Source organism: Desmodus rotundus, chromosome 6 (genome assembly GCF_022682495.2).
Source record: "Desmodus rotundus isolate HL8 chromosome 6, HLdesRot8A.1, whole genome shotgun sequence".
NCBI classification, from domain to species: Eukaryota; Metazoa; Chordata; class Mammalia; order Chiroptera; family Phyllostomidae; genus Desmodus; species Desmodus rotundus.
Genome location: NC_071392.1, coordinates 132,491,848 through 132,516,239, shown reverse-complemented (window position 1 = coordinate 132,516,239; position 24,392 = coordinate 132,491,848). Strand labels below are relative to the sequence as shown.

The 24,392-nt window shown below is 42.3% G+C and overlaps 1 protein-coding gene across 11 annotated transcripts in view; it reads right to left on the bottom strand.

Moving 5' to 3' along the window:
* RIN2 (Ras and Rab interactor 2) overlaps positions 1–24,392 on the bottom strand; it is a 239,526-nt gene that overhangs the window by 5,911 nt on the left and 209,223 nt on the right. For all 11 annotated transcript variants that reach the window (XM_053926043.2, XM_024559337.3, XM_045194656.2 and 8 more), the window contains 3 exons: positions 20,938–22,080; positions 4,709–5,014; positions 2,800–2,931 (listed from right to left, as the gene is read on the bottom strand). In XM_053926043.2, coding sequence (XP_053782018.1) covers positions 2,800–2,931; positions 4,709–5,014; positions 20,938–22,080 — 1,581 coding nt within the window. The remainder of the gene's footprint in view (positions 1–2,799; positions 2,932–4,708; positions 5,015–20,937; positions 22,081–24,392) is intronic.

Below are 24,392 nucleotides of genomic sequence, written 5' to 3'. Positions count from 1 at the left end.
AAACAACTCTTTCTCTGTTCAACTGACAACACTCAAGATGCAATTGGTCTACCATCTGAGAAATGGGCAGAGCCCCTTGTAAATCCCAGTGGACATGTAACTTGAGAAAGAAACACACCTTTGTAGTCACTGACGGAGATTTGGGGGTTATTTTTTTATGGCAGCGTCACGTAGGCCTGAGTTAATATACTTTTCATGCCCACATCACGTGTCAGTCTTTTTGTTTTGAGTTATTTGAATAGTTTAACTGCTCACCAGCCAGGGGTAAATTCCCCAAGGCAGCTCCACATGTGAGTACAAAACAGTGAGTAGTTGATTTTTACTAAATATTTGCCCCAAGAACAAATCAGCACACGACTGAATATGAAACACAGTAAGTACATTTAAATGCTACACAGAATTTTAGGGGAAATCAATATTGACTTAAATATTCAAGAAAGAGGTGCTAGTATTAGAACTGGGACTTGGGGGGGACTGCTACAATCAAGTTTGGGAGAGAGGGTGTGTCCTTTGGATATCAAATTTTAGACTCCATAGATGTGATCTGCTCAGGCCACTAAAGAGAAAATGCAAAATGCTGGAAGCACAAAACTGACCACACTTTGAAACATGTGGATGCAATTAGAGGAAGGTTCACATTTCAGCAAAACTAAAGCCCTACCACAAGAGCTGTGCACTTAAAAGGGGTTCTATGATGCTTTTTCCACAAGGAAACTACCTGCTTGAACAGCAGAAAAGAGATGTAGGCTAAAGCCCTGCAAACCAAAGAGGGCCTGGGGCAGGCCACGGAGGGCTGGGTTGATGTAGCTCTCTGCTCAGCAGCTTCTTCCTCCTGGTCTGCACAGCTTCAGTTCACTGGAGCACAGGCCTGGTCTGTAACCACAGGCAACCAGACTGGCTGTCTTGCTCTCCCCAAGAAGGAAGCCAAGCAGCCTGAGGCATAGTTAAGTGCGAGCAGCCTTAAGTTTAAGCGTGAGTTCACAGGCTGCTCTGTATGTTCACTAGCAGGCCCTTGTGTTTCTCTCAGGCATGATTTCTGGAGGTGAGGACATCAACCTGCTCACCTGTCATCAACAGTGTCCAGGGCAGTATCTTGCCCTGCGGAAAGTGGGGAAAGATGGCAGGAAATGCCTGTCTGGATTCCTCCGGCCACAAGACGTAAACCATATGTTTGTCCTAAGTATACATTGTTAGCAACAGAACGGTAATTTTCTGAGTGAAACTGGCATGCCCTTTCTCTAAAGTGCCAAGAATTTGACATATTTATTACTAGAATTAAACATGATTGAAGCTAAAAAAATACCCAGATGCATAAAAAATTATAAAAATGAATGCAATATATAATAATGATGAGAACTGTAATAATGATGGATTGTATACTTCTCTTGGTCACTGGACAAAATCATATGCTTTCTCCTCTCCTGTCAAACCCCAGGGCAGAGCAGGGAAGGAAAGTCTTAGTGCCTCAGGCTGTGAATAATAGTGAGGGCAGATAAACAGTTGAGAGGTTGAAGGAATGAAAGAGGCTCATTCACATCTGTCTGGGGTGGGCAGACAGGATGAAAAGATAATCCTCACTAACCCTGAGTCAGCACTGATCCGAAGAGAGGTGGAAGCTGCACTATAGGGGCTCCAAGGAGGAGGGCAGACCTGATAAGAAAGCCAAGCAGTAGGGGACTAAGGAACACATTCTGGGGTAGCAATACATTGAAGTTCCCTTCAGGGAAAGTACAAGTATAACACATTCCTGGAGAATCCTACCAACTCCTAGACCTTTTAACTCAATTCTGGACTAAAACTCACTGGGAAAAAGAAAAAGAAAGGTCTGTGCAACAATTCAGAACTCAGGATCTAGCTGGGCTCTTATCGGAACACATGAAAATGGATGAACAGGATTCACAACGCACAGGCCCTGATTTGTTCGCCTTTAAAAAGACACAGAAACTCACATAAGAGTCCCAGCTATTTCTGCTTTTCAAGGTTGTGTACCACGATGACAAACATCCAAATTATTTCCATGATAAAATACCTAATCAGTGTGTAAGGAGAAGGGATTTCTGCTAAGACATGTTGGAGTCAGGCAGACACAAGAAGGAAAGTGAATTGCCAAGATAAATTGAAAGCAAACCGCCCAGATTTTACTCCACTGTTTTTCTTTTTTTAATTTTAACAACAAGCAGATACTGTTTTTTAAATTAAAAAAAATCAATGCTGTTTTCATCTTGAAAACAAACATTTCCTTAAATGATGAAAACAAAAGACAGGCCTTCATCTGTTTCACATATATAACAGCCAGACATTTCTTTTGTCAGTAGAAATATTCTCTAGTAATAGTATGATTTCAACTTCCTCTTGAAATCAAAGAAACCATTTCTTTTTCAACATAGCATTTATTCTACTGAACATATTTTAATTGCAATTAACCAGTCTCGATAAAGTATAATTATGGCAGGGTTACACTTTCTGTGTTTCTCTGATGTTTCCAAATTTCCTACAATAAATATGTATTACTTTTGTAGTTTAAAAAAATCAGCAACTTTTAAATTAAAACTGGACTTAACCCTTAGGATTTTAATAAAGCTCCCACATAACTGCTTAATGGGAATGAGGTTTTATTTGGGGGTATATTCCTGGAGTCAGATAGAGGTGGTATATTGCACAACATTGTAAGTGTACTAAATTCTACTGGATTGTTCACTTTAAAACAGTTGATTTTGTTATGTGAACTTCAGCTCAGTAACAAAAACCAAAACTGTCCAAAAGCACCCAGTTCTTCCCACCTTTTGGAAAGCACGTTACCTTCTCCGTGTAACAGCGAAGGATCTAAGAGCTCCATCATGTACTCGATTTCCGTGTCCAGTTCCAGCATGTCACACTGAGCTATGACATAGGTCAGGACCGGCAGAAAGTCGTCAGCACCATACATCCTCCCTGCAATTAGGAGGGAAGGGAAGAACAGGAATATTTTCACCCACATTTCCTTCTTTCATTTCCTACTTGCTGCTTTTATTAGATAGCGAGGAGTCACCCTGGGCACATGTGCTATTCTTAAACAGAGGTGGGTGTTTCTGGAATCCTGTGTAGCCCACAACCCTCCCCGTTGCGCATGTCTCGGGCCAGCCCTCACTCACAATTTCAGAATGAGCATGTAGGAGTCAATGAACACCAGAAAGGTTTCTTCCCCACTGTCATGAATTATATCATTATGCAATAGGACACGGTACTTTTAAACAGCTTAACTTTCAGCAAGCAAGATTACAAACTAATTTACTAAGTTATCTTCTTATTATTTTAACCCTTTGTGTCCTGTTTCCTAATGCTGTCTGTGCAAGTTAATAACAAACACTGTGAGAGGACCAAACTCAAACTAGGAATAAAGGCTGCTCTCTGCTCAAGGGGCCCACACAATTTATTTAAATGTGCTAATTCAGCATATGTAGAATAGATACACATGGGTAATGTATAGCAAAAAAATTTTAGTCCTTCTTTCTATTTTTCATTATAGTGGTGATTCTCAGCAGGGGTGAGGGGTGATCTTTCCCCAGGAGAAACTGGCATTGTCTAGAGAAATTTTTATTGTTGGGACTGGAGGGTGAGGTGCAAATGGCATCCAGGATGCTGGTAAACTTCCCATAGGAAGCGGATTGCCCCCACAACAAAGAATTATCCGGTGAGGATGTCTTTAGTGCTGAGGTTGAGAAACTGTACTTCAGAAGAACATAATCCTGTGTAGATACTTTCTAGGGCCTTTTATAAATGATTTCATGAACTACAAAAATATATTTTCTATGTGAAATATGCTGGCAAATTTAAGAGGTGATGTTCATATGCTATCATTGCTAGTGTAAGAGCTCATGTATTGTCTTTCCTCAACAATTTGAATGCAACACACTTCTATTTACTCAAGGAGTGGGTACTTGAGCCTGTGTTTTCTCTTTGTTCCTTCTCCATGAAGCAGTTTCACTCAGAGGAAAAGGTACTAGTCATCCAAGGAATTACACTAGGCTCCCTGAAGACCTAGAACAATGGAGGGCTCTATCACTATCAACGAGTCATAGTTAGGATCTATAAGAAGCAGCACAGGGGAAATCCTAGGGCTTACTCCCCAACTTTGTAACTCTTTTGTGAATTCCAATTACATTGCTTCAGCTCGTGGAAAACAAGGGGGAGCCGATGAAATGGCTATCATAAAACTGCACCATTGTTGCAAGCTCCACGTTTCTGACATATGCTACAGACCATTGACACAAACCCTCACTGGCCAAAATATAGTAATGATTATTGCTAATATTTCCATTGTGCTTGGGGCTATGCAGGCTCTGTCCCATTTAACACCCACCTTATGAAGGAAAGGGTCATATCCAACGACACGTGCAGGCACTGCATCTTAGAAGGTAAAGTAGGGTGGCCAAAGTCTCACAGTTAATTAACTCATTCGCAGAGCTAGGATTTAAACTTGGACACCAGAGACTGAATATGTATTTACTACTTTGCACTAAATCTTTAATAAATTGGTATCATAAAAATTTTGTTGCCCTCATAAGATTAGTTTTTTGGTGCTATTAATCTGTTGCAAGCGACTGACACTTGCATTTTTTCAGAGCTGCTTGGTGAAATCAAGAGATTGAAAGGAAGAGCAATTGGGAATCAGAAAGCCTGACTTGTCACTGGCCACATCGCTGGCCCTAGTGGGAAATGGCAGCCTCACCTGAGTTGTTCTCCATGACAGTGTAAATAAGCTTGCAGACCCTCAACAGCAGCATGACTTTCTTTTCTGGAGAATACATCTTCTGCATAGTCATGAATTTGACTTTGATTTTCTCCACATCCACAAAATCAGGGGTTGGGGCGAAGACCCCCAGTTCCTGTGGATTCCTCTGCCGCACGAGCTGCAGGTTCTCCTTGAGTTGTTTCCACGAGCCGTCAGCCATGTGGAAGTCCCTCAGCATGGCCTCCACGTGCCCCTTCAGGGGCTTCAAGATGCACTTGTGCATGGCTTTTTCCAACACCACATCTGCCAAAGAAAGTGCAGCTACTGTGACCATTGTCTGAAGAAAGAGGAAATGCTTGTCTGCTTTCTTGGAATGGACATCTATCTGCAACTCTATGCACTAGTTATAGGGCAGACAAGTTATAACTGCGTACCCACCCGCCCAACACTGTTACACTCCAACCTTTTCTTCTGTAAAGCCCGGAAGAATAACATCTTCCCTGATGAATTCTTAGTTTTTCTTGCATACAATCAGTGCAATTAAATATATTTAACTACTTTTATGCCCTCTCCTCCAGAAGCTCAGGCAAATATTTTAGAAGACACTTTTTTGTACCCAATTCTTCTACTGATCGAGTTGACAGGTAAATGAATGTTGTTTTCATGAAAGGACTTTCTAATAGCAAGGGTTCAATATCCCTTAAAATATTTTTCTGAGAAAGTAGATTCAACTAAATACACGTGTTATCTTAGATTGGATTCTGAACTCAAACATAATTATTTCATTTGCTGTAAAAGACATTAGTAGGACATTAGAGAGATTTGAATAAAGTCTGCAGATGAGGTAATAGTGTTAACACTGAATCAGTGTTAATTTTACTACAGTTTTGTAACAGAGTGTTTCTGATTTTAAGAAATACACACTTAGGGTAAGGACACAATGTCTGCAACTAACTCAAATGGTTCAGGAAAGAGGATGGTGTGTGTGTGTGTTGTGTATAAACAGAGAAAGGAGAATGATACAAATGTGACAAAGTGCTAACATTCTGGGAATCTGGGGAAGAGGAAGACGTGATTTTTTAGTACTATTTTGCAACTTTTTTGTTAGTAAAATTTTTTGAAAAGACTTTGCTTATTTAGTTTTAGAGAGAGGGGAAGGGAGGGAAAAAGAGAGGGAGAGAAACATCAATGTGTGGTTGCCTCTCGTGCACCCCCACAGGGGACCCAGCCCACAACCCAGGCAGGTGCCCTGACTGGGAAGCCAACCTTTGGTTCGCAGGCTGGCACTCAATCCATTGAGTCACACCAGCCAGGGCTGTAAGGAAAAATTTTTGAAGTATGTTTTCGTTCAGAGTTAGAAACACCTTTAGGTATGGGAAGCATTATTCCTTCCTCTTTCTTCAGGTGGTTGCCCAATGGAGTAGCTTTCTTGACTGACAGTGACATGACCAGGATCATAGGTCTGGGGATCCAGACATAAGATGATTTATGCCTTTTCAATATCAGCTTTTCAATCTCAAATGTTTGCACATTCTCATCAAAGCTACCTAGATAACCACACCTAATATGTGAGACTTTAATGTGATTTCATTGTGGAAACCCATGGATACGCTTACTTATAAGACTGGGAATAGTTGTTATCTCTCTGTCCTTTGAAATTCCTGTCACTGGACCAGATGACCTGAATCCAAGTTATCACGCATTATGAAAAGGTCAGGGACAAAGAGAAATCTAAGCCAGACACACAAACATCAAAAACAACTTTCCGCCCTGGCTGGTGTAGCTCAGTGGATTGAGTGCAGGCTGCGAACCAAAGGGTTGCCAGTTCGATTCCCAGTCAGGGCACATGCCTGGGTTGCAGGGCAGGTCCCCAGTGGGAGCCATGGAAGAGGCAACCACACATTGATGTTTCTCTCCCTCTCTTTCTCCCTCCTTTACCCTCCCTCTATAAAAACAAACAAACAAACAAAACACAACTTTCCCATAACCCAAAGGTTAAAGTATGCTAAGAGTTACTGCTGACCCCACAATAATCAGCTTCCCCTGCCCAAGTTTTTCTCTGTTCCTCCATCTCCATATCCTACCCAGGAGATCTGCTTAAATGGAGATCTTTGTTCAACTAAATTCAGGTTGAAGCAAAACAGGTTATAGAGTAAGAAGAAAAACATTTTTACTTGAAATTTGACATTGGTTTCCATTGGTTATGTTGTGTTAATAATGTTGTGCAACTTCATAGCATCTTTGACTTTACTTTTTTTAATTTGATGAAAAATCAATAACAGCAACATTGAGCGCTCAGTTGGCTGGGCTGTAAGTGCTTTTTTTCATTATGTCATCGAACTCTTACAACTCTGTTATTTTTGCATAATACTGATACTATGGCCATTGTATACAGGAGGAAACTGAGGCTGAGAAGTGTCTGATGGCTTTTTTGAGGCTGCACAACTATTTTGAACAACTAACTGTACTACTTTTCAAAGTAAATAATCTCTTAATTAAAAAGTTCAAGGTGCTTTATAAACATTCACCAGTTTATTCTTATCTAAAGGTTCCAAAAGCTACATTCATGATTCCAAGTGAGCACTCTTAGAACAAGGTCACCGAGGGGTGAGGGAAGTCATGTCAATCATTAACTAGGACTGTACATGAACGTGGATAGCAGCGTTATTCATAACAGTTAGAAACTGGAAACAGTCCACAAGCCCACCCCAATGGAAGGGATACAGGGATGTATTTGCACAATGGAATTCAGACAATGGAAGATTCAGTCCATGAAAAGCAGCACACTGCTGCTTCGGATGCTACTGGTTGAATCTCACAGTTATAATGCCATGTTGAAGAAGGCAGACATAAAAGAGGATCTTCTTTAGCATTTCATTTATATAAAGTCTAAAAGTAGGCAAACGGATCTATGATGACAGGAGTCAGCATGGCAGTTACCCTTACGGGATAAATGGGGCTGTTGGGAGACAGTTCCAGGGGGTGAAGATGTTCTATATCTGGATCTGGATGTTGGCTATGTATGTCCACATGTAAAAACTGGTTGAGCACTTAAGGCATTTAAACTTCAATAACCATGTATAAATCAAACAAACAGAAACAACTAAAGACCGGCCTGGGATTTTCTCTTCGAATCCCAAGGGCAACTTTTAACTCCAGAGTGAGCCTGGTCATTTCTGGGCCAGGCATTAACACAAATCGTCTCCAGAAGGTGCTGTTTGTTCGTGGGTGGCTACTGATAGAAAGCTCATTCCCAGCAAGCTGAGCAGGCCACTCACGCAGGCTTTGAGCTTCAAACTTCACCCTTATCCATAAATGGGGCTATGGAAATCTTAAGAGTTGAAACCTAGGACCCATTGTCAAGTGCCCATTCTTTTGAGACTCAGTGTTAGATATTTACCAGTGTTAGCTATTTTTAGTTTCTTTCCTCCCTTCTTCCTTTCCTTCTTCTTCTTCTTCTCTTCCTTCTTTCCTTCCTTCCTTTCTTCCTTCCTCCCTCCCTCCCTCACTCACTCCTCCCTCCCTCTCTTCCTTCCTTCAGAAGAAATGTGTTCAGGAAACAAGTTATAGCAAAAGAAGAGCACTTGCCCTGGGGAAAGAAGGGGGTGGGGAAAGGCATGGGCGTAGTCCAGAGAGAGATTTGCTTTTTTAGTCCACTTTTAAAGGCAATTATTTAGAAATAAGACTGCTCTCTTTGCATTGATTTCAAGACTTTACTCCTAACACCCCTCTCCAAGTCCCTAATAAATAGAACAAATATTAAAGTCCAAGGGATCTGATACCCAGCTGGTTTTCTCCAATAAAAAAAAAACAGGTTCAGTTCATGAAGGAAGAGGATACAATGATTTAAGTGAAAAGAAGGAACAAAAAATCTTTCAGAATGAGAACCAGCTCAGAAAAACAAACAAATAAACAAACAAAATAACCCAGAATGATCACATTTCATTTAATCATTATCTGTTGTTTTTTATTATCTCTGATTGCTTCAAATCCTAGAAATAAAATAGTTCAAACTAAGAACAATGACACCATTTTAGGCACTTTACATGCACTGACTCTTCGTCTCAAACAAGCCCTATGGGGGTTCATTTCACAGATGAGGAAAGTGAAACCCAAAGAGGTCAGTGCCACACACTTAGCGAGAGGGGGAGTCAGAATTCGAACACAAGAAATCTGGTTATGTGAAGTGTATTTACCCACCAAAAAACAATAAAATACTAGAGAATTCTTTGAGCTACAAACAATATTGTTAATTTTGAAACAAAATGTTAGCTGAATGGTCAAGACTGAAAACAAATTTTCTGAAAATATTTACACAGATCCCATCAACTGTCCCCAAAGCTCATCCATAAGGGGAGATTATAAAGAGCATGGCAGTGGACTGAATGCTTCTCACCTTAATGAGACCTGAGTTGTTATTTGTAAGAATTGTCAAATGTGTTTCCCTCCCATGCTGTGGGTGATCACTCCCCTATTAGGAATGCAAGACAGATCCTTCTCCCTTTTGCTTCACTCCAACTGACAGCATGGGTTCCAGAAAAGGCCAGAGATCAGACAGGGAGTCATCACGAGGCTGGCCATGCTTACCCAATGCTGTCTGGGGGGAAGTGAGAGCCTGAGAGGTGAAGGTAAAGTCCAGAGAAGGCAAAGTCTTAGAAAGCTCTAGGACCATGAGGCCTGGTAGCCAGCCAAACTCTATCTTTCTAAGCGACCTTGGCCAAGTCATTTCGTGTCGCTTACTGTCATTGCCTCAAACTTCTGAACTGCCATCAGAATCATTGCCCATGGAAGTTAAGACAGAACTAGCAGTCTGGACCTGACTAATTGCTAAAACAAAACAAAATAACATAAATATTCTCCAGGGGATTCCAATAGAAACCAGAACCTAAACAACATAATATTCAAAATGTACAGGTTGCCACCTAAAGTTACATGATAAAGATATATGATGAGGTTAGGTTATATGGCCTCTTAGTTTATTAGAGTTCTAGCATTCTGATAATTTTTAAAAAGTAAAGTAGTACAAAGAAAAGCTCATTACAAGAGATGGGAGCTCATGTTGTGAAATTTAAACATTTATAATCACGAACATTTATTGGGCATCTATTTGTAAAGTTCCTATTCTAAGGGGGCTATGTATATATGACCTCACTAAGTGCTAATCCTCAGTTCTGCCTTTTGAAGTAGGAACTAGAGCCACCCTCACTATGCACCTGGGCATGGGGCTTAGCAGTCAAATGACATCCCAGGATGGTAGAGATAAGATGCAAGGCTGGTTGTCCCTACCGTAAACAAATCAGGAGATGGCATGATGTGTCTCCCTCTGTACAAGGGCAAAATGATTTTTCTTTATGTGCCAACGTATTTTCCTTTGGCTGCATGATTGGATTAAGGATTAGAATTGACACTGTGTAGTGCTCAGTGAGTTCCAAGCACTATTACATACTTTTCGACCCTTCAACTGAGATGAGTACATAATCCCTATTCGTCTTAGTTTGGGTTCTCCCAGAAGCTGACCCTAAGACCAGGACTTGAATATGAGTAGTTCATCTGGGAGGTGATCCCAGGAAACACTGGCAGTGGACTGCTGAAGTGAGACAAGAGGGAAGGCAGCCAATGTAGCATGTTTTATTTATCACTGGGGGCAGCTGGAGCTCACTCTGCTGGGAAGTCCAAGACACAGCACACCTCAGGGTTGCCTCACCAGAGGGGAAGAAGCTGGGGCATTTATACACCTGCTCCCTTCGGTCCCTTCTTGAGGGCTGCTCCTGAACATGGGGGAGGGCATTTCCATCCACCCTGGTGGCACGAGAAAGTGTCAGGTAAAATTTTGCAGGTCCTGGCAGTTGGCAATCAAACAGGTAAGTGAGTGTCAGTGGAGCAGGCACAACAGTGTCTAGCATACAATGTTACATGTGAAAAAACTGAGGCACAGATATGTGAAGACATGACGAAGCGCACACAGCTCAACAGCAGAGCTGGGTCTTCCGGCCCAGCAGTCCAGCCTGAATGCTTCCTCTGAACCACCCACACACTCCTGCCTCTCAGCCAAGAAACTGATTTTCCCATCTCAGCAAAGCTGAGATGTGACACCCAGGCAGCCAACAGCACTTTGCTATACTGTCCAAAAAGCCCACCACTTGGTGTCCCAGTGGTCCTCAGGTCTGATGTGAAGTTCAAATGAACAGTTTTCTACTTTGTGACCTTGAGGGAAGAAGATGACCTTTCTAGGCCTCAGATTCCTCATCTGTAAAATGGGACCACTCAGAGGGCATTTATTGGGAGGGTTGGGTGAGAGCTCACAAAATGAGCTGCACATATGCACCTGACACCTACTCCCTGGCCAAAAACCATTGACTCCCTCTGTTGCTTTTTGAATGTGTGCTATATGCCCTTGAAAAGGGATACCCAGTTTGGTGATTCAGACCTGTTTTGTTTTGTTTTCTGTTAACTGTGGTTTGCTTGGTTTGAAATGGGAACTGAAAGTGCTTTAATAAATTAATTGAAAAGCCACCTAGTTTCCTGTACATCTTTCTCTTTTTCATGCTCTCTTACTCTTCCTCAGTCCCGCCCACCCATAGGTACAAAGAACAAAGATCAAAAGTCTAGCCCCTCTGGGTTTTCCTTGCCCTGAGTGTTTTGTCACGGCCTCATTCCATCCCTAGCAGCTCAAAATCACAGATGAGCCAAACATCCTCAGAGACTGTGTATCATTCAGAGTAATGGGAATTGAGAGAGCCCCTAGCACCACTTCAGATGAGAGAGTGTGTGGTATGAAGGGTGGGTTTGGTTTACCAGTAACTGTTTTTGCTCTCTTAACTGGGGAGGACTCGGGTCATGCTGCTGTCCTGGCTACAAGTCTGCCCACTTCAGGCCCCTGGCATCCTGGCTTGTTACACTGGTTTGCAAGTGTTTATAGCCAGCATCTGATTTCATTAGTTGGTATCTGAGCTAGAGAGATTGTCAGAGTTCCACTGATGTGATCTTTCTAAAATGCTCTCCACTATCTTAAAGACTCAGACATTTCTTTAGGAATGCATCCCAGGCCTTGCCTTCTATTCCTTCGTCCCAGCACATATCCCACAAACGGCCCATGTTCTTGCTGAAGCTGACAGTATTGCAGTCCTCTGTGCTTCTGCTCCTCTCCACATGCTGTTCCCTGTGTCTGGTGGGTTCCTTGCCTTTCCTGATGTGGATTCCCATGAAGCCTTGCTTTCCCACCCCCTCTACGGGCTCCTCCCCTTCCTGTGAACTCAGCATTCTTTTGCCTTTGCCACTGCACTGACTTGGAGAGAACTAGACTTCTCTCCTCCAGGGGAAGCCCTCTGAACACCAGACCTGGGGGGCGTGATGTGAGCCACCTGCCATCCTCAGTCCAAGGACGGCACATAGCATGTGCTTAAAAGTGACTGTTGAACTACAGATCCTTTCTTTGGGAGGCTATGTGAAAAATGTTTCCTCTTCTTATCCCTGCAGAATACAGCACATATGACTCTGGTGATGATGCTATCATCCAGGTGTTGTTGGGACAGCCTGCTCCAGTCCTGCAGAGTTCCCTGTTGCCCTGCAGGGATGCCTGTACCTGGCTTTGCTTTACGTATTGTCAGCAATGCATACTTCAGCCCATAAGTGATAAATGATAAAGAATGTTTTATCATTAAAGGCAGATCCCACCAGTCCAAGAGAGATGGTGCCAAAATAAAGATGACTGCTACTAGGTGGTGATTCACTTGCATCATTACTTGTTTTGGTGTGCTTCAAGGAAGGGCATTATGAAAAAGTATAGGCTATATTTATGTGATATTTTATGTTTAAATTCCATCAGCTAATTTCAGTGTCTTCTAGTAAAAGGCCAGTAAAAAAGAAGGCAGGGGAGAACAGAGACCAATGCTCCTTACAGAAAAATTCTAAATAATTTGTGTCCATCTCCTGGCCTCCTGGCCTCAGGAGATAGAGCTTAGTTCTACTTTTATCCCTTGAGTGTGGGCAGGACTTAGTTGTTTGTTTCTGAAGAATAGAATATGGAAACAGGAGGACCTTTAATTTTACAGAACAGAAACTTGGGAGACTCAACCTTGGGCTGGTGATGCAGGGTTAATAACATTAATGTTAAGTCATGTAGATCAGGCATCCTCTGTTGTGATGTGACTTCACCTCTGTGGTTGTCCTTTCTCCTCATAAAACAAATGAGAAAGGCAGTGTAGTCACCACTTGAGGTATAGGAAAAGCCTGCCACTTGAATCATTTTCAGTCTCACTTGCCTCCTTGAAGCAGGGTGCAGCCAAGAGGAGGGCCCCAAGAAGGGATTTGTAATGGGGTCCAGAGCTCAAGGTGTCCAGGAAATATTAAAAAATATATGTAGGATGTCCTCACCCCCACAAGCCTGAGCCAGGGGGGATGGGACACATGGAACAGGGCCATTTAGAGCTGTTTTGTGTAGCAAGAGCTTTGCAGCTAACCCCTGGCACAGTCATTTATCATATCTATAACCTTTAACTGGTTTCATAGATATGTTAAATAGCTGCTATGCCCATGCTTTGAGCCAGGGGGTGGGAGTGACTCCCACCCAGGATGGGACTGGGAAGCAACTCCCCTTGGTTACAGTGCCTGCGTGAGAGCTTGGAGATGATTGGCTCCACGCCATGGGGCCACACCTGCCCAGACTTACTATGGCAGCCCAGTAAAGCTGGAAGAATATGGGGATGCTGGCAGGTGTAACTGACTGTAGGAGGAGTCGGAAATGGGGCTGCAAAGGAAGATGGGCACTGGGATTTAAACCTAGGCGCGGCAGCCATAGAGAGAGAGAACCACAAGGTTCTGAGGGGAAAGGAAGAGGACCACGCGGTTCTGAAGGAGAGTAGAGAGGACCGTGTGGTTTTGGAGTGCTTCTTTTCGCCACGTGGCTTAGGCAGCAGGAGAGACTTTGCCGGGAAGAAAAGGGGAGAAAGGACTCTTGCTGGTGGGCCATGAGAAGGTGCCACATGGCTTTGGATTAACTGGAGATTGCAGCAGCCACACAGCTGATGGTGCTGGGAGCCTGAATCCCGGACTTCTACTTCTTTTCCTGAGACACAGTACCCCGGACTGGGCACAGGGAGAGGGAAGGACTGTGCATCTGTGGGTATTCTAAAGGACTTTAGTATCTTATTGAAGTCATTAAGCCATTACTCTAAGTCTGTGTAACTTTTAAATAAACAATTCCTTTCCTTTTCACCAGTCTCTGGCATTGAGAGACATCTTTCCTCTGGCGGCGGGCATTGCGAACCTAGAAGGTGGGCGTGGGGGGCAGGAACCTCCAGAGACAGAAAGGGGGGAATCTTTTCTGTAATAATTTATCGTGAACCACCCCACCCCCTTGCTCTGTAACATCCTGGCTTAACCTCACTAAGTAAGCATTTGTTTCCTCATCTGTAAAAATGAGGATAATAAATGGGGCCTTCCAAGGCATTAAAAAGATTTAAGGGGACTTTATGTATAAAAAAGCTTTGTAAACCATCAAGAACCACACATGGGTGAGGGTATTATGGGGGCTTTCACTTGGTTCTATTAAAAACACAGTATGCATTTAATACATAATGTTTGACTCAAAAAGAGGCAGGCTGTGAATTTTGGCTTCTAAAAGAAGCCCTGGGCCTGGACAATAAGCAAGAACTTCTACATTGGACATTGTGCATGAGGTGAGAGGCCAGGGGCTGTGCCTGCACTAGGTGGTCCCTTTTGAGAGGCTACATGAGTGAGGCAAGGCTATGGCTGGGACCCCTGGCCAGTGAGGGCTCCTCCATGCCATGCTTACCTCACCAAGACAGCCAATCAGAGCCATCCTTTCGGCAGAAGAAGAGTGCTGGGAAAAGTGTCAAAGTTTTAAAGATTCCCATGCTTCCTTTTAAATCAATATAGTATTTCAAATGTCCCCTGGCTCATGCTCTCAATTCCTGTATCAATTCCAGGTAATGGTGATATTTCCTGTCTAGGAGGTGCTTATCTCTCTTGGGATGGAAGCTTCTTTGGTCAGAAAACACTATGGTACAGATATCGTCATATGTCTTATTTTGTGATGCTACTCCCAACCCTACCTTGATGGTTAGGGCTCTACAAAGTATAGGGCTAACAGTTCCTGTGCTGGGAGTATCATGGAGTCAGGCTCTCCTGGGCAGAGACTCTTAATTCCAGAGTTGTGAACCTTTTTTTAGGTGATATAAATAATTGACCCAATTTTGATGCCCTAAAATAAAAATTATATAACAAATGATGCCCCATGGAAAAGAAAGATGGTCTTCTATCTATTTAAACTGATTTTAAAAAATAATATAAGCATTCTTTTTTATATGCTGCAAAATCAGTCTTTCTCCTTTTTCTCTACCCTTTGTTAACTGCATAAGGATATGACAATATGGTCACATGGACTAGATCAGAAGTCAGATCCAAAGTTTTAATCGCAACTTGGCATCAATATGCCTCTCTGGTTGCATCTCTCAGAATGACTATTTATATTAAAAAGGGCAGATAATAAATCAAGGGATTTAAGCCAGTCTATAAATTAACAATTAAAAACAAGTCACACTACATATTTAAGCTTGAGCCAGACTTCCATACTCATTTTTTAAAAAGTGATCTGGAGCAAAGTAGTTGTAATTGTTTAACTCCTAGGGAATTTCTTCAAATCCCCTTTCTTACTAATGCTGTGGTCTCTGGTATCTAACCACATTTCAGTATTTCTCTATTGAAAAAACACAGGCCTGTGTAAACTGATGTTCTCTTTGAAATATGTGAGAATTCAGTTTAAGGATAGTTTTCTTCAAATAATTACACATTTTACTTTATAGCAATTAATGAAAATAAAACAGTTGTCTTGTTTTTCACTATTGACTTTTATGAACACAAAAGTTGTCTTTTTGTATTGTTGATAGTCTGTGGTGGACAGTTATAGAAAATCTGGGATTAGTAACAATTTCAGAGTTGCAAAAATTTTGTTTTTCTTGAAATAAGACTTGAAAACAGAGGAATTTCCCAAGATTAACGTCAAATGAGAAATAAAAATTATTTTGGTTGAATAAAAATCAAAACACTAACCACAAAAATGCAACTAGTTTTGCAAAGTGGAGATTTTACTACCAGAAATTTTGGACTTATTTTCCCATTGGTTGAAAAAGACTGAAGCAAGAGAGGTAAGATGTAAAACTCACCAGTTATAGAAACACATGTTAGAATAATGAGGAATGTCACACCCTATCCCTTGGAGGGACATACCAGTAATGAGTGTACCTCACTCTGTTGATGAAGTTACTGATCCCAGGGTTTTTGTGTAGGACCTGAAACTGTGTACGCTTTTTGTTAAAGCATGTGTTTGTCCTTCCATGTACTACTCTGCAGTGGTGTGTGGGGAGTGGATTACTGTCCCAAAGGGAAACATAATACAGTTGTTTGTATGAAAAATAATACATTAATAATAATAATAATAATACAAGAACAATCTCTGTGTTTTGCATATTCACAACTGTAAACCTGCTTTTGCCTCACCCTGTGTGTGGCCCTGGAATGATCAGAGAACTGACCTACATTGGAACTCATCACATCTTATCCTCGTTGACTTCATTCTCCAACTAGAAAGAGTATAGCTGATGTCAATCAAATAATACTTATTCAAGAGCCTTCAAATGGCAGGGCTTTGGATGGAAGTGCTTTAAAGAGTAACCTAAACAGCCCTGATCAGTGTGGCTCAGTGGGTTGCACGCTGGCCTATGAAGCAAGTTGTTGCTGGTTCAACTCCCAATCAGGGAACATGCTTGGGTTGCAGGCTAGGTCCCCAGTAGGGGCTGCATGAGAGGCAACCACACATTGATGTTTCCTACCCTCTCTTTCTCCCTCCCTTCCCATCTAAACATAAATAAGTAAAGTCTTAAAAAAAAAAAAAAAGAGTAATGTAAACATGCAAATTATCCATGATAGAACACAACCATTTAGAATGACAGGTTTATATTTATTTATTTATTTATTTTAGCTCAATGGAACTTGACAGTGATTTTTATTCTTTATACTTCTCTGTATCTTACAAATAATTTTAAGATGAGCATTTGTTATTTTTTAAGTCAGCAAAAGCTATTTAAAAATGAACATCTTTTCACGATAGTATGTTTTTAACTGAATCTTGGCTAATGTGACTTCCAGTCATGTTCTTTCTCTTTTTCTTAATTTAATTTATCAGAGTAATATTGGTTAATAAAATTATATAGGTTTCAGTTGCACAATTCTATAATAAATCACTTGTATATTGTATTGTGTGTTCATCACCCCAAGTCAAGTCTTCTTCCATCCCATTTATCTCCCTTTACCCTCTTCTATCTCACCTCACCCCTTTTCCCTCTGGTAACCACCATACTGTTGTCTATGTCTATGAGGTTTTTTTCCCCCTTAATCCCTTTACCTTTTTCACCCAGCTCCCTAACTTCTCTCCCCTCTGATAGTGGCCAGTCTATTCTTTGTATCTATGAGTCTGTTTCTATTTTGTTTGTTAGTTTATTTTGTTCCTTAGATTCCATGCATAAGTGAAATCATATGGTACTCATCTTTCTCTAACTGGCTTATTTCACTTAGCATAATACTCTCCAGGTCCATCCATGTAGTTACCCAAAAGGTAAGACGTCCTTTTTTATGGCCAAGTAGTATTCCATTGCATAAATGTACCACAGCTTTTTATCCACTCATCTACTAGTGGACACTTGGGCTGCTTCCAAATCTTGGCTATTGTAAATAATGCTGCAATGAACACAGGGGTGCATATATTCTTTTGAATTAGTGTTTTCGTTTTTTTCTAATCTATTCCAGAAGTGGAATTGCTGGGTCATAAAGCAGATCCATTTTTAATTTTTTGAGATAACACCATACTGTTTTCCACAGTGGCCTCACCAATCTGCATTCCCACCAACAGTGCACAAGGGTTTCCTTTTCTCCACATCCCCGCCAGCACTTGTTGTTTATTGGCAGTTTTTCATTTTTGAGATTAACTATTATTTCATACTCACCTAGAAAGTGATGACCTAAAGGGTTGTAACAGGAACATATGGGTACAGTGACAGTGGGTAAGAGATATTCAGTTTTTTAATTGGCTTTTCTCTTTGTAATTGAAGAATCACTTTCTGAAGAAGAGAGATTAGTACTACTTCCATATACTGCACACACAATTGCATTCATATGGTTGTTTTTCACATATGAATGACTACTCTAATTCTACAAGGGTAATGAACTGCCTCCTTCAACTTCCTTAACTTCAAGATGGAGATTCTGTAAATCTAGGCTTTAAATTTAAAGCCCCACTTCCTAGTTTGGAGCTATGTCCTTCATAAGTGATGGGAGAGGAGGACAGGACTAGATTTTCTAAGAGTAGAAAACCCCAATTGGCATTCTTGGAAAGCCTTACGAGCATTAGTAGACATCTGTTCAGAACGAATTTGAGGCTTGGAATTCTGGGGATGGCATTCAAAGTGAATTACATCCACCCAGGAAGAGAGATGTGGTGAGAAATGAGCAGGCAACAGAGACAGAAGACCTGGTGTAAACCCAGGCTCCCCTACTTACCAACAGGAGAACCCTCTCAAAGTCACTTTATATGTCTTGGCCTCCATTCATGAATTTGCAAACCATGAACAATATCTACACAAATGTGCCAACCGTGACTTGGTTATGAGGCCTAAAGGAGTCACTGTGTTAAGCAGCCTGTAGTAAACTAGTGAGCCCTTCATTTAGAAACATGTAAAAATAAGACAACTAGACTAAGTCCATTTTCTTGCCAGTTCTAATCTAGTAACTTGTACACTTAGGGGATTGGCTTTCTAAGAGTTAGGGTCACCCCTTCCCTCCAACTGGGCTTGTGATGAGTTTCTTAGGTTAACTTTTGCTCTAGCCCATCTTCCTCTTATTTTCAAAAACCCAGCATATTCACTGTACTTTCAAAACAGAATGATGGTTTCACTGAGGAAGCAACAGATACAAAGTGCGTATTTTAACACGAAAGCTTTAAAAACCAAAACAAACATACCAATAAAAAAGCGTGGCAATGTTTAGGGTAGTCATACCCACATCTCCATGGAGAGCTTTAGTCTGAGATGCCTCAGCAAAGGGTTAGCTTTTTACTACAATTCCCCTTAATTTCATTCTTAATTTAAAATCCTTCTTAAACTAATTTTTATTGAAATGTAACTGACATATAACAATATATTAGGTGTACAATATAATTAAAAACATTGTTTTCAATTCCCCTTAATTTCTGGTGAGAAAATATGAATATAGGCAGCAGAAGGAGGTGAAGTGACCAGGAGAATGGGCTTTGAACTCGACAGAAGGAAGTGCAAATGCTGTACCTGCTGGTTACTAGTTGGTGTGGCCTTGGCACAAACGCCTCCATCTGGCAAAGCTCTGCCTTTCTTTACTCCACAGGGACGATGCCCATGCCTGCTTCACAGAGGTGAGGCCAGCACTCACTGAAATCACTTGAATAGACACCTGGCTCAAATTAGGGACTCCACAGGTGTCAGCTTTCTTTCTTGTTATGACCTTAGAGTTTAAATTAAAAACTGCATTTTTCTGGAGCAGCAAATTAGTTTTTGGAGAAAATGAGGCCTTGAACTCCAAGAGCAAGTAACATATCTGAACTTCACTTCAGAAGAAGCTGGCAGAAGAGCTTCTTGGGACCAGTACTTGGGTTGGTGCTTACAACATCAGCAGGGAAGGAAGGGAAGGCAGGCCCTTGTCCCCTTGGGAGCCTGTCTCTCTCTGTAGGCTGGTTGGCAATGCTTGCCACATACCTCAGAGCTGACATCAGCGCCTATCTTGCTCTCCCCCTGGGCGTCCTCAGAGGGAAGCTTCTTGTGTAGGTTCTGGGTCCCTGTTAATATTACGTCTGAGCTGGTCTCCCCTGAGAAGCAGGATATAGTGAGATGAGGGGAAAGAGGTGGTCTGTACGGTTATCTTGATTCGCCTTGAAGCCATTTTCAATTCTAAGGCACATCGCAAGAGTACATTCCTTCTAGCCTCTCTCTTCAGCAACAGCTCAGCTCTAACCACGCCTCTTGGACCCAGGCTCAAACCACAGAAAAACAAACAAGGCTTTGATTCCGCTGTGAGAAAATCAAAGAGTGCTGAAACTCACTTAAAGGGGAGAGACAGGGGGGTGGAGGGAGAGAGAGACACTACTCTCTACCACATACTGTTTACTACACTTTTGACAAACAGACCTAATCAGAAAAAAGAAATTTGTGTTTAGCTTTATGAACTGCCAGGAAATGTTGATAGCTATTTTGGCTGTTGCTGCCCAGTGAATGAGCTCTCTGAAATTAGTCTTTTAGAGTCAACCTTCTGAAATTGAAAAAAAAAAAAATCCCTTCAACACTCTTGCCCTGGAAAAACAGACTGCTTGCCAAATTCAAATCTCCCTTGGCCAAAGTAACTACTAATCTAGTCCTTCAATGAGGTTATAAAGAAAGTATTTCCCCTTGACTTTAGAGAAAACACCTTTCATGTGATCTCCAAACTGTTATTTATTTTAAAGGTATACAAAATACCCCTCCCCCCCCTTTTTTTACTCTAGAACAGTGCTTGTCACTGAATTCTGTATGATTAGAAGCCAGCAGGGGGTTACTCTTTTGGGAAAGGGGGACGGGGTCTTTTGGATGCTGGTCAAGTTCTGCTCACTGAACCGCACGCTGTCATCTCTGCACTTTTTCGAATGTAAGCTATACCTCAATAGAAGGTCCTTCCCAAATAAAGCAGAACAAAACACCCACTGCTTCTCAGAAGACAGTACGATTACCTATCTGTGCACATGCAGCCTGCAGAGAGCCACTTTCAGAAAACACTCCAACAATCCTGTCACACACACAGCACAAAATCAGACAGCAACCAGACCCTCAGAAAGCAAACTTGACCCCTGAACAGAACCATTCTGCAGTTGTCTTCAGTCGCTTCCCACATTTCCCAGCCTGGTATGTAGCAGCTGGGGCAGGTATAAGTGAGGTTGACTTTAAGAAGCTAAGTTTCCAATCAAATTGGGGAGAGGTGGAGTGTGCTGCTGTTTTGAACTCCAGAGAAGTCCTCATTCAAGCTAACACAGACTGCGCTAACCTATGAGGTTACCGTATTTTATATATTTATATATACATAAATAAATAAAATAAGGCACTGACCTGTGAGGTTACTGTAATACATATATAAAATAAGGCAAAGTGGGTACTTACCTATTTGGTCTTCAGGGATCAGCGACTCGATGGGGGGATCCAGCTCCGAGCTCTGAGACAAGTAGTTCTTCACCTGGGTCATAAACTGCCTGATGGTCTGTAGCATGTCTGTGCTGGACACATGGCACTCCTTGTTCTCCTGCAGAAAGCTCACGTAGTCTTGCACCAGGCAGCCGAAATAGGTGCACTTGTCCCGGGACAGCTCCGAGATCCTGCGGACCATGCGCTTCTCCGGGGTCATGAAGGAGCTGAACACCCCGCTCATTTTGCGTAGCTGGGACTTGACGAGCTTGGGCAGCACAAAGGAACTGTTCCTCTTCTTTTTGGACTTGATGGGGGGGGCCATGGTCTCCTGGTCACTTTCATCTTCGTAGTCCTCCAGGCTGCTGTTGGTGTCAGCCTCGTAGCCAAACAGAGGCATGCTGCGGTCGAACTCCAGCGAGTCGGAGGAGGAAGTGGAAATGCTCATGTCGCTGAGCCTCTGTCTGCCTCCATGCCACGGGGGCCGTGATTCAGAGCAGGCGGGCCGGGCCCTTGTGCAATCCCCCGGTGCCTCTGCAGGCGGGGCGCCACCTGGGCTGCCAGCTGTGCGGGGCTCCTGCTCCAGCTCCCGCTCCTGGCCCAGGCAAGGCCGGCTGCCGGTCAAGGTCTTTGCGCCGCCTTCCGCCTGAAGAAAAGAAGCCTGCTTCTTCAGCCGGGGTGGAGGAATGGGGGTTGGTTTCATTCCAAGCAGAGCTACGTTCCCATGTTTGTTATGGTTGACTGTTTCTGGCATGCTCGCCCGCGTTTCAGTCCTGGACAGCTGAGGGCTTGTGTGCAGACTATTAATAGAGGGTGGCGGGGGCCTGGGTGGGGGTGACCGAGGCCTCTCAGTGCCATTCGCGTTGGGAGTCCTTGTGCACTGCCGCTTCAGGCCTCCACTGAGGTCCTGGCTGTGCACTTTCAAGAAAAGAGGATTAATAAAACACAGGGCTCCGTTGGTCTGGCTGCACTCCAGCTCTGAAGGCGTCCTGGTTTTTATAGAATGCACTCCATTTATAAGGCAGAGCTGACGGGAGGGAGGACAAACACCGTCTGAGGAGACAGTCCTATGGGGAGGTGGAGGGTTTGGGAGTTTGTTGTCAGCTGGAGAGCTCCAAAAATCTGAAAGTCATTATCAGTGAACACAAGAATGTAAATACAGTACACTTGGGTCATTCCTTCACAAATTTAAAAAAGCATATTTTCATGACAACGCTTGTCTTTGGAGGGGTAGGCATTTCACTTGATCCCCCCCCACCCCCAACTTTAACTGTGTTACTGGAAAGGGTAGAAATGCTTCCAGGCCCAGCTGTGGGCTCATAGGAAGGCCCCTGGGGCTTTCACCTTCCAAACCCTTGAGAAATGGTTTGGCAAACATTCAAAGCCAGCCTCGCCTTTTCACAGGTGAGGAAAAAAGAACCAGCTAGTTCTTTTTTTACAGTGTAGGCTTGGAAAAGGCCATGGGGCTCCCCAACTTTACAAAAACCAAGTCCAGTATCAAAGCAAAAGCACCCTTCCCAATCCACTTCTCCCGGGGGTGCCCTCCACAGAGGGCCTAGCAGTTCCCCTTTAATGAGCTGGACCAGCAGATGGACTTGAGGGATGTTATGCAATCTGCTTGGGGTTTTACATGTTCAGCATTAAAACCCCCAAATGAGGAAAAATATACTCATAGGTCCCATCAGCAAAAACAAGGACAGCAAACTTATGCAAATGTTAAGTCCAAGTTCAGGCATTTATGTTTGTGGTTTGCTGCCCATCCTTCCCAAATCCTATAACCTCCTCACCATGGCTATACATATTCAGCACTCTTTGGAGCAGTACATGTTGCTATTGTAACTACTCTGCCAGTGTCCCTTTTTACAGATGGGCATCAGTTTTCCAAGCAGATGGGGGGAGGCACTAGTGGTAATAAATGTTGTCTATTGTAATTTCCATTTGGAATAGGTCATTATCTGTTTATGGTTTTGCCTTGCTGTGTTTGCTTAAAATGTATTTCTTTCTTATGGGCCCAGAATGGCTGGTCATGGGAACCTGGCGTGAGACTGATATTGGGAGAACTTGCTGCCTCGTCTATGGTGAAAACAAGCCTGACATTGGGGCTGTGTCACCTGCTTTCTCTCATCCTTCCTTTCCTTCTCTCTCATTCTGCGCTGTCCAACATGAGAACCAACAGTTACCTCTATCTACTGTGTACTTGAAATCTGGCTAGTGCAACAGAGAAATTCAGTTTTAAATTTTATTTAATGTTACTTAATTCAGATTTAAAAACTGATGCTCAATCCAGTTACAGGAAAACTTTTGAGTAGGTTTAGAATTTGGGTATGTGAATCTACTTTTCAACTGTAAATTTAATGAAATCTAAATAAAGATTATGCATTTCTGATCAAAATTTACTGCCTAAAAATGTGTTGTAGGATAAAATACATACTGGTTTTCAAACATTAAGTATGAAAAAAGAATGTAAAGTTTTTGATTAATATTTTAATATTGATTATATGTTGAAATAACATTTCAGATATATTTCATTATAAGCATTAATTTCATCTGTGTCTTTTTAATGTTCTTTGATGTGGCTACTGGGAAATTAAAGATTATACATTGGCTGGCCTTATATGTAGTTCTATTAGGTAGTGTGGGTCTTGGTGGAACTGCTCCCACTGCCTTTGGGTCCTGCTTGGACTTCTATCGCCATCGCTGAAAGACTTTATTAGGCTTAGCTTAGTGCACTTAGCTCACAGGTGTGCATTTCTCCCATACAGAATATAAACCTGGGTGGTAGGGGAGGAGGAGATGGACACAATTAACCTTTGAACCCTTAGTCTGGGGCACAGTGCCTGCCACATAGTGGACCCTTCAGAAATATTTTTTAGTTGAACAAATAAATGAGGTACAGAATTTTAAAAAGTGTTGTCTCTTCACAAAATGGATAATGTGTACACTGGCAATTATGAGATGAATATATATTAATTAATGTTCTGCTTACTGGTCACTAGAACAAGCGATTTTTGCCTTTATCTTTGCAGAGCACGAATGCTGACCATGACGCTTGAGTGCTTCAGCCGCAGCACAAAGCACACACTTCCCACTGTACCCCGAACCAGGAGTTAGGGGGACAGAGGGCACCAGAGAAAACTGAAAACTGATACATGTCTTCAAGGGGCCTACAGTCTAGCTGATTATATTAACTTAAATTCAGGAACTGTTTAAAATTCTCTTCAAAGGTGTGTAAAACTCAGTTTGTAGGAGATGGCAAAACATTTATACAGCTCTGATATTTTTACCAGGATTCTGTTGCCCAGTCCTACTACCCAATTGCCCATCAGACAGGCCTCAGGCACATGTAGCAATTTTTATTGAGGCAATTCAAGTTTCAGAATGGAATCCGAATCTACCTCCAGGCTTCCTACAAATTATGCAGGCTCCCTTGGCAA